This window comes from Barbus barbus, assembly GCF_936440315.1.
Source record: "Barbus barbus genome assembly, chromosome: 10".
Taxonomy (NCBI): Eukaryota; Metazoa; Chordata; class Actinopteri; order Cypriniformes; family Cyprinidae; genus Barbus; species Barbus barbus.
In genome coordinates, this window is record NC_136738.1 from 29,294,544 (window position 1) to 29,314,494 (window position 19,951).

Sequence of the window (19,951 nt, forward strand, 5' to 3'; positions counted from 1 at the left end):
TAATGCTGTTTGTTTAGAACAAAAAAAAAGTCATTTTTCTATCCTTGAGGCCCATAGGAAACTCAGATGTTGCTCTTTTTTTAACTCAACAGACTTAACAGAGTTCTCAGAGGTTGCATTTAAGCATCAACTTCATCTAAGATGCTTCTCTACAATTTTTCAGGAGACATTAGCAACAGGCTAGTGAACGTCCAGAAAATACATCCTTCTGCCCCCAAACATGAAAAACACTTAAAGCGTGACGTGCGCAGTGAAACAACCAGCACTGATCTAATTCATTGAATTATCCAAGAAAATGCACTCTCTCCCTCAATCCCACCCATCCCAGTCAAGTGGACTGACCCACAGCTCACCCAGAACATGCAGGACAGGCAGACCCAGGTGCGAGCGCGGCCGGCCAGCGCGGCTGGCAAGCTGAGAGACACGGAGGGCATCACGAGATCACGCTGACGGCTTCCTCTCCACTGGATCCCGGACTGGATGCATAACTATTCCACACGCTGGTCCCACAACGCTCCACAGATCCATGACACGCTGAGGAGAGCTGCATCAACTGCCGCTGCTGTCCTCCTCGTCACTCTCTTATTCCAGGCGCCCTCCCTCTCTCTGTCTCTCTCGCTCTCTCTCTCTCTTTTTTTGGGGTCATGTAGCTCGGCTCCACAGGAGAGAGGGGGAGGTGACTGAGAGCCTCTTTATTTCTCCCCACTGCTCTCCTTGTCGGCTTTAGCCCCTCCTCTCTCCATGTCTCTCTTCAGTCTTACTTTCATTCACATCTTCCACCCCCTGCTTTCCTCTCTAACCTCCCCCACGAACAGATTCTCTCAAAACGTGCTCGCTCGTTCTCATCTCCAACTCCTCTCGCTTCTCCTGCAGTTAAATATACCTACAGGAAGGAAACATCGGAATTGTTTCTTCTAATTAAGTCACCTGCGTCTCAGATTTTGTCTCCTGAGAAAAGGACTGGGTAATGCCACATGTGTCTAGAGTTTCAGATAAGAGAAGAGATCTCAACACCACTGCTGTGAGACAAATGATTGAGTCAAAATTGCTCTGTTGGCTGTGGAGTCAAGACATTTACAAATATGATTAAAAGATGAATATGAGACAAAACTACAGAATGTCACATTTTATTATTGGGTGATTCAACACACAGATGTTTGACCAGCTAAGAAGTTCAGCACTTTTAGAGTTTCATCTCTCTATCTGATGTGAGCATAAGTATTGGAACAGTTGCCTCACAGGTCTTTCTAAGTGATCAGCTGTGTCCTGTTGCATTCATTCTTAAGGTATTAAAAGCAGGGAATGTGTCGTATCAGTTATATCCATTACTTCTGCATTCTGAATCTTGCATTCGATGATGACACACACAAACCAGGATGAAGATGAGGGAGCTGACTTTGAGAGAAAAGCAAGCAATTTGGATGCTAAAAGAAAAGAGGAAGTCAATTAGAGCTCTAGCAAAAACAAAGGGCATGGAGAAATCAAGAGTTTGGAAACCACCAGCGACACCAGCAACCAACAACGAACTGATCGGCTGAGAAAACAGCAGTAGTTGATGACAGACAAATCATAAAAGCTGTGAAAATGAAGCCTAAAAGACGTGTCTGTAAAATCACCAACAACTTCCAGAAAGCTGGGGTGATGCTCTGACAATCTACTGTCCTCAGGAGACTTTGACACAGAATTATAGATGCTACACAGCAAGATGCAAACCTCTGACCAGCACCAACAATAGAAAGGCAAGATTAGAGTTTGCAAGAAAGCACAAAGGTGAGCCAGAAGAGTTTTGGAACTGTGTTTATGGACCGATGAGACAAAGATGAACCTTTATCTAAGTGATGGGAAAGCAAAAGTGTGGAGAAAAAAGTGAACTGCAAATGATCCCAAGCATACAGCCTCATCTGTAAAGCATGGTGGAGGTGGTGTCATGGCATGGGCATGCATGGCTGCCTCTGGAACAGGCCCTCTCAACTTTACTGATGACTTAATGCATGATGACAGTAGCAGAATGAATTTTGAAGGGTACAAAACCATCTTGCCTACAAATATTCAAGAAAATGCCACCAGATTCATTGGGAAGTGCTTCATATTGCATCAGGACAATGACCCAAAACACTCTGCCAGTTCAGTCAAGGAGTTTATAAGGGCAAAGAAATGGAAAGTCTTAGATTGCCCAAGTCAATCTCCAGATTAAAATCCGATTGAACATGAATTTCTCCAGCTGGAGAGGAGAGTAAAGGCAGAAACTCCCCAAAACAAGCAACAATTGGACTTGGCTGCATTAAAGGCTGGGAAAGTATTTCAAAGGATGAGACCAAGAGTCTGGTGATGTCTATGGGTCACAGACTCACTGCTGTGATTGTGTGCAAGGGATCTTGGACCTTTTGTCCCATATTCATCTTTTAATCATATTTGTAAGTGTCTTGACTCCACAGCCAACAGAGCAATTTTGTCTTTACTGTTCCAATACTTTTGGAGGGCACTGTATGAACTTTATCTAACTCATCCAAAGCCAAATTATCTGACTTATGAATGAGTAATCTCTGAGCAATCTTTCTCAACAACTCTTCCAAATTCAAATGAACTGAGCTACGGACGAACATGAAAACATTTTTCATCAGACTATCCACATTAATTTGAAAACTCTAATTTCTTACTGGATGCCAAAAATGTGCTGAAGGTGAAAAAAAAAAACATACTTAAATGAAGCTGATACTTCCTTGACAACTCCATTATTTCAGTCATAAAGGAGGAACCAATTGTTCCACACATTGTTCCTCTAGGCACCTAGGAAACTCACAAATAACTGCTTTAATATCAATAGCTTCTCCAAAACAAAATTGAGATTAGGTCTCTTATATCTCAGATTTGTCTCCTGAGAAAAAGACACAGGTATTGTCAAATGTGACCCTGGACCACAAAACCAGTCATAAGGGTAATTTTAATTGAATTTTAATTCTATTTGAAAATCTGGAATCTGAGGGTGGAAAAAAATCTAAATATTAAGAAAATCGCATTTAAAGTTGTTCAAATTAAGTTCTTATCAATGCATATTATTAATCAAAAATTAAGTTTTGATATATTTACAGTAGGAAAATACATCTTCATGGAACATAATCTTTACTTAACTGTCACCGTCCCGTATAACTTTACTTCAATATATTACCATTAAATCCTAATCTAATCATGACATCCAACTATATATAGTTGGAAAGGTCCAAGACTCCTAAATAGATATTTTACCACTGTTTGTTGTTAAAAAATTATGTAGTAGCAGTAATAGATTAATTTATGACAAGAGGAAACCTCAAAACATATACACCATAACAGGAGCTCTGATCTTTGACACAAAAATTCAATTTGTTTCCTTTTTTTCCCATCACGTATTTTAGTAATCATCATATATTATATATCATTTGAAAGCTTAAAATATCAAAATTCATCCTGTGAAAACCGTTTTGAAATCGGATATTGCGTTACCATAAAGAAATATTTTAGCGGGCTGCTCCCCCTTAGTGGGAGGTGTCAAATTCCAAATGTATTACAGTCTTATAGAAGAAATCCATATTTGGTGGTATTTTGTGATAGGAGTAATAGTGAGAGAGAAACTGATACATTTGTGACAGAAAAGTGCTTAAAAAAATTAAATGGGGTTTGAATGGCACTCGGTGGCTGTTTATTGTAAAACGCCTAAACAGAATTGCATAGTAACCTCAATTTTTTTTATATCAACTTCAAATTTGGAACACAACTTATTTAGACATATAGCTTTAATTTTATGCCAAATTTGGATTAAAACATATTTTGTATAATATTTATTTTATATAATATAAAATAATAATAGTACCGTACATTTTATTTACAGTAAATTTTAACTTTTATAACTTTTAACAACAGTGAAATTTTCTGCAAATCTCCTTTAATGCCACGGCTACATGTCTCTGGCCCAGATATCAGCGAGGCTGCGAGCTACTGCTTTTCAGGGGCTGTGACGCAGCCATTAAAGACACAGCAACCCAAACAGCAAACAGAGCAGAGCTGAGAGCTTCATTACAGAAGCACATCAAATCTTCACCGGCCTGCTGGAGGGGAAGGTGGTCTCACTGTGGGTGTTTCACTCTCTCTGGATGATGTCTGTAATCCCTTGGCATTTCCTCTTCATCACACTGATGAGATGAAACCTCTCCTGGGGTCAGTCCTGTTTGCTTTCACAGACATTCACCCTGTCCATCATGGCACATGGTGGACACATTTGTAATTGGGTGATGCATTAGCCGCAGACGAGCTAATTCAGGCAGTCAGGCGGAACAAAAATGCCTGTAAACAAGGTAAATGTCTAGGGTGGTAAATCTCAGCTGCAGAAACTCTCATGAGGAAGTCACAAAATGTAGAGCTAACTCTCTACAATCTCTATCATCTACAAGCAACTTAAACAATGTCACATTTACAGAGTGATGAGGGCTTTTGAGAAAGATCAACATAACTGGATTTGCCCAAATGTACAATAAATATTTGAAAGATAATCAAAGAGCTTTGCTCTGGCACTCAGATGCAAGTAGACTAGATATCCACTTGCATTACTAGGTGTGCTTGGATTTTTATATATATATATTTTTTAAGATTAGATTAAAGGTAAAGCTTAAGGTTAAAACAAATGATAATAATAATAATAATAATAAATGTTCCATGGTGCAAAACTAAATAATAATAATGAACAACAACAACAATAATAATAATATTATATCTTCTTGTTGCTATAATAGTAATAATTATTATTAGTAGTAGTTGTACTATAATTAGTAATAATGAGTATTATATATTAATACAATAATTAAATTAATAAAAATAAATCACCATCATATTAATCAATACTAATCATAATTATAGACTTGTTAATATTGTTCATAATGAGCATTGTAATGAATAATAACATCATTACATTAATAATTAAACATACATTAATAATGTATTAATAATAATAATAATAATCATAATTTTAGTAGTAATAGTAGTATTAAAAATCTACATAAGGTTGTTATGTTGTTGGATTAATCAATTGATCACAAAGGTTGACTAATTGCTAGTAAACTGCACTTTGCTAGTTGTTTTGAGTCAGAGTCTGTGTCTGTGGAATAAATTTCATAGTTATAGAAATTCTAATGACAAAATGTACACACGTTTCACTGAACGACTGATCCTAGTGGAACAATTATCCACACCAGTCTACTATCGTGGTAGGAATTAATCCAATTACCTTCCCATCCCTAAATGGCACATAACAACACCACATAGGATTTTTCTTTTCTTGTCTAAGTGCATTGCTTAAAGAGAATAAACTGCAAAGTGGACCAGAATTTATGATGATAGTCAAAAATGTAGACAAGGTTTGCAAAGGCTGACGAAACAAACTTTTAAGAAGAACGGAAGATTTATGCACAATTACCTGAAAGATGTGCAGGCCAAATGATAAAACAGATATAAGTGTGGGATTAGTTTGATTAACTTTTTCACAATGAAAACCAGCCCGGTTCCCAACAGCACCTCGGAGCCTGAGGCTGTAAAAGCCTCCATTTTTATTCTTCAAGCAGATCAATCCCTTTATGAGATCCGCTCTGGTCAATAGACCGGCTAAATATACATGCGCAGAAGAGCCGCGATGCGCTTTCACTCAGCTCTATTTCGAGAACATGAATCAGATGAGAAGCAATACAATATAGGGAATAATATCCGGCCTCATATATGCAGCGCATTAGAGGAGATTGGGGTCAAAACGGGCAGAAAAGGGTCGATTTGAAGAGCTTTTCTTTACAGATGACAGAAACTTCAAGAACACAGATAAAGCTAATGAAAGGGCAGAATTATTTATCTAAGGCTGCAATATCGATAGATGATATAATGAATATTCACAATGAATTTGCTAACAATGTCCTAGCGGTCAAAGGTTTGTAATAATTACTTTCAATGTTTTTAAAAGAAGTCTCTCATATTCACCAAGGCTGCATTTATTATTACAAAATATAGTAAAAACAGTAATATAGTGGCATATTATTACTATTTAAAATAACTTTTTTACGTGAATATATTTAAAAATGTAATTTATTCCTGTGATGCAAAGCTGCATTTTCAACATCATTACTCCAGTCTTCAGTGTCACACGATCCTTCAGAAATCAATCTAATATTGTTTCTGACTAAAATTAAGTTATATTAAAAGTTACAAATGGTGAGTTTGATAAATAACCGATTAATCAATAAAAAAAAAAACTGTAGTGTTTTACCGTTTAAAAAATGCACATATGACTGCATCTGGGATGTTGACGCCTTTCTGGTGCCTGGATAAAATTAGCTTGTTTATTTTCAAGCCAGGAAAAAAATTAGTACAGTCTATAACCAGAATAAACTCAAAGAGCGTACAGTATGAAACCACGGCCCCCCCAAGACCCCAAAACCCTCACTACAGCTCAAGCAAACAACATCCTCTCTGTCTGAGACCAGGCAAACAACAAAAATGGCAACATTTCTTTACTGTAATAGCAAACACTGCAACGGAAATTCGAGAACACAACTGAGTAACTCGAGCTGCTCATAACAGTCCACAGGTACCGGTGCAGATACAGTATCTCCAGATGAACAGCTTTAAGGTTGTATGACCAGACAAAGTCCTAGTTTAAAATGTAAATGAGACCTGGATCGAGGTGACACCGACTTAAAATAAGCTACCCAAATGTCTCTTAGCAGGTGAAAAGCAAGAATATTCAAGCACTAGTTTAAACTGAAAAAATAGAGAGAAATTTACAGAAAGAATGTTGAAATTACAGGTCTAAACTAAAGATTTGATGTTAATCTGAAAAGCACCACAACTAGACATTAAATATTTTCTCTAAAGTGAACATCATCTCTTTACTGCTTAGTGCTTACTGCTGTTATTGCAATCATCAATTCAGACAAAAAAGGACAAATGACTAAACTGGTGACGCTGTATCTTCAGGTTGTGTGTTTGCATGCGACGGACTGTAAATCAGTGAGGGGAAGAAGAGGTAACAACACAAATGACACAGATTAGCACAGTCAACATGCCACTTTACAGCTTTACACAGTCAGATAAGAGCTGCAGAGAGGAAACGCTCTGTCACAATATAGGAGTCTGGAGATGTGATTACAGTAACCTATGCTTTGAGTGCAGAAGAACGGCTCCTGTACATTTCTGTAATAACCTGAGAGAACAAGAGCAGCCAGAGAGACTCCTAGTGGCCATGATGAGAACTGATGAAGAACAGGTTCTATCAGATTAAATAGAGTTGAGATGAATCTTTTCTGAACTTTGGATCAGTCCAACCTTAGCAACTATTTAATGTCCAACATACAGTATTATGAAACAAGCTTTTGCCCTTTTTTATGTAAGTCGAGGGATGTTCTAAACAGAATTTAATGGAATATTCTGTTAACATGGTTAGAGAAAATGGTATAAAACATGGCAAAATTATGCACTTTTAATAAAGAAAATGTCTGTACTGATGTTTAACAATGTTAAATTAATAAAAATGTATACTTTTATTCAGCACGGGTGATTTAAATTGATCAAAAGTGACAGTAAAGACATTTATGATGTTACAAATGGGTTTCAATTTCAAATAAATGTTGTTCTTTTGAACTCTCAATCATCAAAAACTAAGCAGCACAACTGCAGCAAATCAGCATATTAGAATAAGCATATTAAGTTACTTGAAATGGTAATAATATTACTGTGTTTTTACTGCATTTTTGATAAAAAAAAAATGCAGTGTTGGTGAACATAATAGACGTCTTTCAAAAAACATTTAAAAAGCAACCTCAAACGATAATCTATGCATTGAATCAAATCAAAATGAATATTTTTTTCCTCCTTGCAGATTATAGTCTTATCGCATTCTGAAGTCTTTACTGTTTTTAATCACATTGCTGCATAAATTAATTTCTTTAAAGAAAAACAGCAGATAAAAATCTTCAGCAATGTCACACTTCATTCCAGCCCAAAATATCCAATCAATTTTTACCACTTCATGAGTGCAAAACCAGTGCAAATGAACTGAACTGATGTTCTATGGAGCTCTAGTGTGAATATGCCCTTAAACTAAGACAAAAGTGTCAACTGTCACACCAAAAGACAGAATGAATCATTGCTGACAGACATGAGCATCAGAGCCTGAAGATGATCTGAGCAGCAGCGCTGGAGGAGGAGTCTGAAAAACACACGGCATAATCAAATCCATCGCAGCTTCGCATCAACTCGGCTTCGACCTTCAACGAGGTCCTTCCTTTCAGATAAAACACATGCATTATTCTTATTGCCTCCATTATGGAAATCAAGCTTTTTTCTGTCTCTCAGAGCGGATGGTCTGTGTCAAACGGGGTCGAGTACAGGCTGGGGACCGTCCTGACTGAGATGGAGCGATTGCTTTATAGCTAGAGGACAGGGATCAGGATGAAAGGAGCAGAGGAAGGAAGTATGGGAGGGCAGGAAAGGAGGAGAACAGGGCTGGGTGGAAGAAATGTGACGTCCAGTAGAGATTTTGCTACTGCGGCTGATACTGTATATATTTACATGTGAGAGCGATGAAGAAACATGGATTAATGTGGAAATACAAAGCAGGCTGTGTATCAGACAACAAAGCAGAATTTAGTTGCTTACATTTGTAACTTGCCAAATTATCAACTGTAAAACAATTATTTTTCAAAGTTCTCAAAAGCAAGAAAATACTATTTCAGTCGTTCTACATCAAATTTGATGATTCAATGCGTTACTTGCAATTTCTGAATGAAAATTGTTTTTCAAATTATATCCTACACCATTTTTGTTTTCATTGTAGAAACCTGTTGATATGTGTATATCATATTTTTCAACAGATTCCAAAGATTAGGCTAAAAACCGAAACCAAAATAATAAAAAAAAATAATTATAATAATTAAAATAATAATTTAAAGCAATTTTTGGGAAAAATATTAATTCTAATAACATCATAATATTTTCTGCCCTTAATTGTTGTGTTTATAGAATATACTATTTAATAATCTGAATTAGATTTTTTTATATATATTTTACCTGAAATTGTAGTACTTTTGTTGTGTTTTGTCCTTTTTATTATTGCTGTGTCTATATAGTATTTATTCTTTTTTTAGTTATTGTACTTCAACTTTAAATGAAATTGATAAATGCTTTCTTGGCAAATAACTGAAATCTGTTTTTTTTATATATATATTTGATTTTATTTCAGTTAATGTTTATTTTATTTCAAGTAACAAAATTTTAGTTTTAGTTAACAACAACAATTATAATTAACCCTGGTAAAACATGTAAATCACAAGTAAAAACTGTAAAACTTAACAGTTTTTTCTATGCAGTCAACTTTTTATTCAACAAAACGAACTGTTTTTTACACTAATACCAAAGAAAGACATGAATCAAGTGAGTAAGAGTATATGAAAATGTTTTCAATTACTGTGATTTGAAATGAAGTGACATCACTTGTTGAATATTCTCTTACGACTCTGGCTCAGCATTACTTTATAACCCCAGCAAACACACGGACACACACACACACACACACACACACACGCGCGCGCGCACACACACACACACAACATCTGCTCCTCTCTTCTATCCATGGAAAAAAATGAAGACACACCCACTCTAACTTCACGTGTAACAGCACGTTTTCCTGAGTGGTCTTTCTGAAAGGAGTTACACACACACACACACACACACACACACACCCTCCTAGCAGAACACAATGACTATCAGTAAAAACACGAGGCTCTGGATCCTTCTGTGGTTTGATGTCATTCTGACCTATTACACACCACCGCTGCGAGAGCCAAAGCAAACCAGATGCGCTTATCAAACTTTTCTTCTTTGAAAACGCAGGATATCCAGACAGTTCTGTAATCAGTATTTTGGGGGCGTCAGATCAGTGTGCTTCTCTGCTTGTTAAACTTTTATGTAACGTGTTTGTTTACACGGTTTAAAGGAACCTGCGCCTCTGCACAGCTTCTTGTTAGAGGCTCACGGGTATGTTATGTTATCTCATCCACAGCAACTGTGGGAAATCCATACTCACATAATTACATGATATCCAATACATAACAGACTGCTATTGCTAATGAAAAGTGCTCCATGACTTAATAACATTACTCACACCACCCTGATGAGCTACTTCCTTTGACATTGTAAGTAAATGTGTAACGTAATATGCTCAGGACAATGATTTAAAGAATGAGAACACAAGACCAAACTTGTTCAGATTAAGCTGTAACATCTGCTCCATTCAAAAACCTTGTGTTAACGATAATTATGTGTCATAAACTGTATGTCAAATATGTATTATTTTGCTTATTAAAAATGTATTTATAAAATATTAATATATTTGAAAGGCGGATAAAATATATATAAACTATTGTCATAATAATAATTACATATACATAAATATGAATATTTTATATTAAATTTCATTTTGTGTTTAAAATGTATCGAAAACATTTTTAAACATTACAAAATGTTTTGAATAGTAACACTTATTAAATGTTAAGTTTAACACTTACACTTACAAATAATTAAAAACGAATTAAAAAAAAAAATTTAAGTTTAAAGTGTGTGTATATATATATGTATATATACACATATTGCTAATAAACCTAAAAAATAAGAATAAATAAATATAAAATAATAATTAAATTATTAATTGCTGAGAAATATAATGTAGCAATTCGGTATTGAAGATATTTTATTAATAAAACTCGTGGGGCAGTGTTGAAAGATTTCTGTGCTCCTGAATGTTTCTGTGTGTGCGCTGCGCGATCTCTGATCTGTGTGTGTGTGTGTGTGTATGTTTGACAATGAAAGCAGCGCATTAATACAGAACGGTGATTAAACTGGAATTACCTGTGCATGAAACAGTTTTAATGCATACTTGCCAGCCAATCAGAATAGAGTATTCAAACAGACCATGGTAAAATTAAAATTATAAAATTATACAGAGTTGTCACACTCACTGTGGCCACCGTGCATTTTACAAAGGATGCGATCAGAGACGGTGTTAAAGACATAACGTCCATCTCAGATGACCTTGTCTCCCTCTGCCAAGTGTGTGAGTGGCGTTTAATTTAAAAGCAGTAAGGACATTAGGTAAATGAGAGCAAAAGTGCTTCATTTTACCCAATGATAAATGCCAGAGGAAAACAGCAAGCACTGCTAAATAAACGCCAATATCCTATAATTGATTTCAGGGTGAAAGAGAAATGCCTACTAAGATCACATTATGTCCACCATCTCTCTTTATGTACCGACAGCCGGGCAGGATATACTGACTTTGTTTCTTAATTGCCAAATGGTACTTTTTCATTTCAAACATGCATCAGTATGCATGTATATGGATAGGTTCTTAATCGGAGCTGTTTCTGCCACTAGTGTCACCAAAAAGAAATTTGCCAAAAAAAAAAAAATGCAGTTCAAAAAAAGTCCAGATCGATTTTTCACTAGAATAATCTATAAACTGGACCAGATTTTATGTTACAAGTCTACTGACAGTGTTCACCGTGTCCTCATTATCATGATGGCTGGTAATATCCGCCGCTGTTGTATGAACACTCGTAAACACATCTGACCCTTTTGTCTCTTTTGCCTCTACACATGTCTGGTGTCTCTGTAGACGCTTGATTTGTGGCCAGACCTGCAGATAGAAGCACAAAGACGTTTCTGGCCTTCCTCCAAGCAGCCTGGTCTCATAATATCAAAGCAGAGTCCAGACCGTGAGGAGCGATCACCAAATTCAGCATTGTACCAAAACCCATCATTGTGAGAGGTTTGCAGGGAGCCATGATAAGCGTTTGGTTGTATGGTGGCCTTGAGCCAATGTGGAAATGTTACAATGGTCTGTACGCCGCAGATATCGAGAGCTCTTTATACATGCTGAGTGATCGTTTGACATGCATTGATTGCCATCCAGCAACCGTCATTCCTGCCAGAGTCGGGACACTTTGCGGCAACAGTTGAAGACGAAAGATAAGATTGTAAAAGAAGATGAATACTGTCTGAAACATAGATTTGTGTTTCAAAACGTCTCATATCACTTTCACAATGCAATGCATTTAGTCATTTACATTTTATATTTACGCAAAGAGTCAAGATGCATGGACTGACTGAAAATTCATTGTCCATTTAATAAACTGAATCTTTATTATTGCATTCAAGGTACACATTTTATCAGTTCATGCATTGCGTTTGCACCTGTAGCGCTGTGGTGACATAATCTAGTTTCTTTAGATGTTGTTTCTGCATGCCCACTGAAGCTAAGCAGGGTTGAGCCTGGTCAGTACCTGGATGGGAGACCTCCGGTGAAAAACTAGGTTGCTGTTGGAAGAGGTTTTAGTGAGGCCAGCAGGGGGTGCTCACCCTGTGGTCTGTGTGGGTCCTAACGCCCCGGTATAGTGACGGGGACACTATACTGTCAAAAAGCACCGTCTTTCGGATGAGACGTTAAACCAAGGTCCTGACTCTCTGTGGTCATTAAAAATCCCATGGCACTTCTCGTAAAGAGTAGGGGTGTAACCCCGGTGTCCTGGCCAAATTCCCTCTTCTGGCCCTTGTCTATCATGCCTCCTAATAATGCCCATACATTGGCTCAATGACTCTCTCTCCTCTCCAACTGTAGCTGGTGTGTGGTGAGCGCATTGGCGCCATTGTCCTGTGGCTGCCGTCGCATCATCCAAGTGGATGCTGCACACTGGTGGTGGTTGAGGAGAGACCCCCCCCCCCCCCCCCCCACATGATTGTAAAGCGCTTTGGGTGTACAGCAATACACAATATAAATGCATCATTCATTCAACACCATTGCACTTTAAATAGAAATATAACATTTTTTATATTTTTGAAAGAACTCTTATGCTCATCAAGGCTGCATTTATTTGATCATTTAAATACAGTAAAACAGTAATATTGTGAAATTTTTATACAATTTAAAATCACCTTTTTATTTGAATTTTAAAATTGAATGTATTCCTGTGATGCAAAGCTGAATTTTCAGAATCATTATTCCAGTCTCATTCTCATTCCAATCATTCTAATGCTGATTTGATACTCAAACATTTCTTATTATAAGTGTTGAAAACAGTTGTGCTGCTTAGTATTTCTGTGAACACTGAGAAATATTTCCTTTTGTTGATTCTTCGCTCAACAAAAAAAGATCAATAGAACAGCATTTATTTGAAATAGAAATCATTTATAACATTATAAATGTCTCAATGTCACTTTTGATCAATTTAATGCATCCTTCCTGAATCAAAGTATTAATTATTATATCATCTTTTAAAAAGAAAAAAATCTTACTGACCCCAAACAGGAACAGAAATGAATACCTTTGATGGTTTTATTAACTATATTAACAGGAGAAAAGTGAAATGTAAATCTGAAACAATAAATTGAAAGTGCAAGAGAGACAAAAGAGCGAAAAGATGAAGATGTCTGATAAAGTTTGCATTTTACATTTACATGAAGCGCTTGACCAATCCTCTGCTATTAAAGAGGACCTATATATCAGCTCAGATACTGTAGTTCTCAAAAAAAAGGTCTTAAACCATTTATACTGAAGTGATAAGAGTGAGTAGTATTCTAAGTATTCATACATATTCATTTAATTGTTTATTTTAGAAATATTAAATGCCAAATTACCCATTACAGCACCCCTTCTTCCTTGTGGTAACTACACCTACAGTACTCCTCATCTGAACCGCATACAAATTTCCACTTAAATCCACCGGACAGCACAGAACGAATCCATTTACCACCAAAATCCACTTATAGTACAATTTGGAAAGAGCATCGCCGCACTATCCAATGGGATATTTATCCGAAACATCATTAATTTAGGTCTAAAGTGAATGCAAACAGATGTAAAAATATCAGATCAGCGCATTAGGCCTTTGTGGCAGGACTTTCTAGTTTTACAGAGCATTACAAGCTAAATGTCAAAATAGAAACAATACAGTCATGCACACTAGCAGCTCATTGTTATGATAATCAATTGAGTGGCTGTGAAAGCGCCCAGCCAGCTCAAGATGAAATTTTACAACCTGCAATATTTCAAACGTACCACAACCTCTAGTTATTAAAGGGCATCCACTTAAGTAAAGTGTTGCTGCGGTAAAAACCGACACGTCCTCTTAGTGATTGACATCGTGGATTATGGTGTGTCTTCCGGTCAAAAACAAACATGGAAATGTCTAAAACTAGTCTAAAACGTTAAACAAGAACAACAATGGTTCACGTAACAGCGCTTGAGGAGGATGCGGGCTTACCTTCCCTGTCTTGGACAGTTTGAGTGGAAGGAGGCAAAAGAAGAGGAACTTTGCCCAGTTGAGAAGAGCTGCCAAGCACCAGTTCAAACGGGCCATCCTGGTCCGTACCTCGTACCCTGAACGTCCTTCTACGATATCCCGACACAATCGATTCAATTACGGTCCTGTCACAAGGATAAAAGGAGACAGTCTACAAATCCAAAGTCAAACTACCAGTCCGTCTTCATTCATTTGCTCGGTTGTCTCTCAACGGGGCGTCCCTGAGAGCAGCGCTCGACTCAGGTTGGCTGTACCCCTGATGTGAACGTGTGCGGAGGGTTGCTGCTGCCTTTCACTCACTGGATGCTGCAGAAGCAGCAGAGAGGAGGGGGAATGGAGCAGAGGGGGTTGGGGAAGGGGTGCACGGCGTTCATCACCAACAGAGAAACACAAGGGATCGTTGCTGGAGACCAAAATTACCACTCGGCCAGCACTAAATGCAAATTACAACATTGGCGAGTAAATACCAGATGACTGGTAACTTGCTGGTAATCTCCAATCACAAAATGACCCTCGCTGATAGTAAGTGACGATGTTCACAATTCAAATCCAAACTAAAACTGCCTACTAAAGAAAATGCATATTCCAACAACTTTTTCCATTTACTTTACTAAAGGACATAATGAATCCAATGGAGGAATAGAATAGAATAGAATAGAATAGAATAGAATAGAATAGAATAGAATAGAATAGAATAGAATAATTCACAAACAGTATGAAATCAAACACTGAAACTGCCTACTAAAGAAAATGCATCTTATAACAATTTGTCCCATTGGATTTACTAAAGAATAGAATAGAATAGAATAGAATAGAATAGAATAGAATAGAATAGAATAGAATAGAATAGAATAATTCACAAACAGTATGAAATCAAACACTGAAACTGCCTACTAAAGAAAATGCATCTTATAACAATTTGTCCCATTGGATTTACTAAAGAATAGAATAGAATAGAATAGAATAGAATAGAATAGAATAGAATAGAATAGACATGGTCATAGCTTGTGCTCAAACTCAAAATCAAACACTGAAACTGCATATTAAAGGGGTCATCAGATGCAAAATTCACTTTACATGTTGTTTGAACATAAATGTGTGTGGGAAGTTTGTATACATATCCACCCTATAATGATAAAAATCCACCCAGTGTTTTTTTTTTAAATCCCTATTTTAAAATCCCCTTTCTCAAATCAGGCTGTTCTGAGATTCCTGTCAGAATGATGTAGTTCTGCACAGGCCACTCCCACAATAGTTGATTGACAAGGCCGTCTTACCTTAGACCCACCCTGAGTGAGCTGAGAGCTGTCCACCATTGTGTCGACTCCGGTGCAGTGGAAGACAAGAATGTCTCAGATTAAGTGATTTAGGTGTTTTGTTGTTGGATGTTATAATGAATATAGCAGTCGTAAGTATTAGCGTTAGTTTCATTTTTGAAGGGAACGCGCCGATCCCCGATCTACCTAAATGCATCATCTGTTCATGTGAATCATTCCTGATCCAGCTTCATCTACAGAAGAAGTGAGTATAAGGGTTTATGAATCTTTGCAAATCACCTTTCCTAAAAATGTGCTAGTTAGCAAGTTTCGCGGCTGAAGTTTACAGTGTGCTCGTCACCCTACGGAAGAGAGGGGCGGGGTCAGCAGAGCTCATTTGCATTTAAAGAAACATGGACTAAAACAGCTTGCTGAAAACAGATCTGATTTTGACAGGGTAAAAAGGGTGTTTTTTACACTACCATTGAAATTTTAACCAAAGTATGTTATAGAATTTTCATTAAGCCCCTTAAGAATCATATCAACTTGTGGAAAAGGGGCATCCGATGACCCTTTTAAAGAAAATGTATCATAACAACTTCTCCCATTGGATTTACTAAAGAAGACAATAGAATAGAATAGAATAGAATAGAATAGAATAGAATAGAATAGAATAGAATAGAATAGAATAGAATAGAATAGACCAGATATTGCCTGAGAATGTAAATCTGCCATATGAAACATTGAATAATTCACTAAAGATTTGCAAACAATATGAAATCAAACACCAAAACTGCCTACTAAAAAAAAACTGCATCTTATAACAACTTTTTCCATTGGAATTACTAAAGAACACAATAGAATAGAATAGAATAGAATAGAATAGAATAGAATAGAATAGAATAGAATAGGTCATAGCTTGTACTTAATAGTCAAGATGATGTCCTAAGTTGCAAAGAAAATCTTAAAGTTCTTAAAAATGGGCTTAATTTTCTTTAAGCAAAATATAAATATAAACAATATAAATAAATAAAATGAATTATTAAGTATTAAATTAAAATAAATATAAATATAGTGTGAATATTACAACCAGCGCTGGTTTACACATTTTGATTTAAAATACCATAACATTACATCCACTGGTACAATGGAGAATGACATGTAAAAATGAGCACATGAAATGGAGTACAGCACCCCAGGGAGATCCTGTTAGGACAGGAAGGACTAACATAATTAAGATTGACTAGCTCTAACAAATTGCAAAATGGGCTTGTTCTTTACCCTGTGGGACATTTCTGCTGGTCTGAGTAAACGTTCTCATTAGGAATATTAAGAATAATGGATTTCACAATCACAACAGACTCACATCTGATGGGTGCATTATGCTTGTCGAGAGAGTGATATGAACTAACAGAGCAGTGGCCAGGAGTAAACAAAGAAAATTTATATAGAATCTTAAATCTAAATGTCAACACAACACAGTTTAAAAGACAAGGATTTTATAGCAGATGAACAATAGAGGAGAAACAGCTGATACCACAATGCCTCAGTTACTATATGACAAATACGACAACTGCCATCCCATAAAAAGACATCCGCATTCAAAGCTAAGATTTCAATTTAAGGCATAACAGCAAACCAGGAAGTCAGAATTGCAAGTTAACCCTCTAAAGTCTGAGGTGGTTTTGGGGGCCTGGAGAAGTTTGGAGAAGAGTATGTATCTCGTAAAGGTTTTTTTTTTTTTTTCTGAGAATAGTGAGATACAATGGCAGAATTGTGAGAGATACCCTCATAATTCTGAAAAACTCGCAATAAAAGTATAAAACTCACTCGCTATTGTGAGTTGACATCTCACAATTCGGACTTTTTATCTCACAATTCTCTTTTCTTTTTTTTTTTTCTGTCAGAATTTCAATAATCAAAGTCAGAATTGTGAGACGTAAACTCAATCATAAGGGAAAAAAACATGCATACATACACGTTTTTTATTTTATCTTACAGTACCCCGTCTTTAGCTCAGCAACTTCACACAACTATAAAAATCCCAAACCAGTCACATGAGGCTCAGCTAGGATGCCGCTCTAGTCCACTGTATCAATTTCCTCTCAGTTAAACGCAGCATGCATCTATCACATTACAAAGTTGGAAGTGGATACGGCATGTGCCTACGATCAAACACCTTTAATCTTCTGCATGGGTGCCTGTTTTATCGAGATAGACAAGAAAATAGGCTTCATATGACATTCAGTTTATAGAATCTCCTTTTTGGAAAGACTAGGAAAAACAGACAAAGGGGGGAGGACAGTTTTTGGATAGGATGCTGAGTGGACTGTGACTTATTCAGTGGTGGTTTCGGACCAGACTGGCTGCGGGAGATATAGAGAGTCTGGTTCGGAGCCAGACTACAGCAGCCAATATCATCCTCACAATGCTGTATGCATAATGTACACAATGGGGTGATGCTGTTGATTTAGGATGTGGAATGAGGGTACTTTCCTGGAAATACAAATCAAAGCACATCAAGGCCACGAAAACACTGCTGATATGCTCAGAAATAGTTGCACACACAGAACTTTTATACTGAAAGCTCCAACAAATGTGTGTGTCCATTCCATTTTTGAAACACATGTGAATGAAATTAAATTATATTCCAGTTTTAAATGTGCTTCTGATTACAGATAGTTTACACAGGATTTACACAAGACAACCAGTTGGAAGGGAGCATAGTTTGCTTTTTGGGTTAAAAGAATTTCTTAACATGAAATTTTAATTGTTTGACAATTAGAGATTAGACTGCACAGAAATTGAAATCTACATGCTACACACTATAGCCTACTCATTGTCACGCAATGCTGATGTTGTTAACATTAATAATTTGAGAATAAAGTATAACAATAATTTGCATGGTTTGATGTGATGAGGTAACCGATCGTTAGATTTAATTACCATTGGTAGCGGGATTTATTGTAATGCTTTTTTCCTCAGTTGGTCAGAACAAACGTGGCAGACTTGTTACTTGTTCAGATGGCAATATATGGTGAAAATTCTTATTTGGGTCATATATTCCAAGATGTAGGCTAGAATCTGTGATTGCGAAGTACAGAATCCACACCAGTGCGGTGACTGACAGCTTCACCTGAAAACATTAGATTCATCCGTGCTGGAGCGTGCCAGAGTACGACCCCACGCACGGAAGATAATTCCGCACAGAGCTGCAATTCCAGGTTTTCAAACAGAGATGGCGACAAAGAGGCAAAACTTACGGACTGCAGCTTTATTTTAAATAGTAATAATTTCACAATATTACTTTTCTACTGTATCTTTCATCAAATAAGTGCAACATTTAAAAATCTTCCATACTGCATACTTTCAGATACTTTAATATGTAATACATAACATAATATATTTCTACAAAAAGTTACTGAAAGTAAGATAAGTATTCAATGGCTTATACAGCTTCTTTATTTTTCACAATGCAGGTTTCCAGCATTGTGTCCTGATTACTATAACCTCTTAAAAATGTGCACCATCTCAACATCTCTGCCGCCCACTGCAGATGTCCATATTAAATTAGTTCCTCACAAAAAGTAGCTTAACAAATGTCCATCAGCGGAGTCTTTGGACAGATATCCATCAGCTGCCAAGCCTTTGCTCAGTGTCTGCATGTACTAGCCATAAAATCATAGAGGATGTGGCTCTGCTGGCTTTATGAGAGGGAAATGAGATGTGAGGGAAAAAAATGAAATCAGGGAAATCTGTGAATGTGTGGATACATAACCTCGGCCTGGGTGGGTCTCTGCCGTGTCCTGTTTTCCAGGGAACTTTCATCCAAAAACTGGAAAAATTGCAATTTTGACATATGTTATGTTCCATTACAGGCAGACAAATGATATGCCACCATCTCTGCTGATAAGTGTGTTTGCCTTCAGGACATCAAACACACGCTGAGTGAGCCGCGCTTTCTGGAGAAGAGCTCTGAGAGCTTTGGACATGAAAAGGCAGGAGACAGCTGGGTGGGGATCGGAGAAGCTTCCTGTTTGATATGAGAAAAAAACCTAGAAGTGTGTTTGTTCCTCGAAATCAGGGCTTTTCTGGGAAATCAGGAGAGACACAGAGCTTAGTCTGCATTGTTTCATGGTCATTGTTTAGGAGATCAAAACGGAAAGAGGCCTACCTGATCTACGATCTGATCCCAATCTACCTGATGCTAATCACAAACACACATCTGCACTGTTGCATTTATCAAGTCAATCCACTTCATAATGAATTCCTAATCTTGTGATGAAAATCCAGGGTAAAAAAAAAAAAAAAAGTTTTAATAATTAAGACTAT

The 19,951-nt window shown here is 36.9% G+C and overlaps 1 protein-coding gene across 4 annotated transcripts in view; it reads right to left on the minus strand.

The window, feature by feature from the left end:
- LOC306876396 (tensin-1-like) overlaps positions 1–19,951 on the minus strand; it is a 230,550-nt gene that overhangs the window by 174,604 nt on the left and 35,995 nt on the right. The window contains exon 1 of one of the 4 annotated variants that reach the window (XM_079427511.1): positions 354–623. The exons of the other annotated variants lie outside the window; for them this stretch is intronic. Within the exon in view, the coding sequence (XP_079283637.1) occupies positions 354–434 (81 nt within the window). The 5' untranslated portion in view covers positions 435–623. Of the gene's footprint in view, positions 1–353; positions 624–19,951 lie in introns of those variants that run through there. 4 annotated transcript variants of the gene reach the window in all.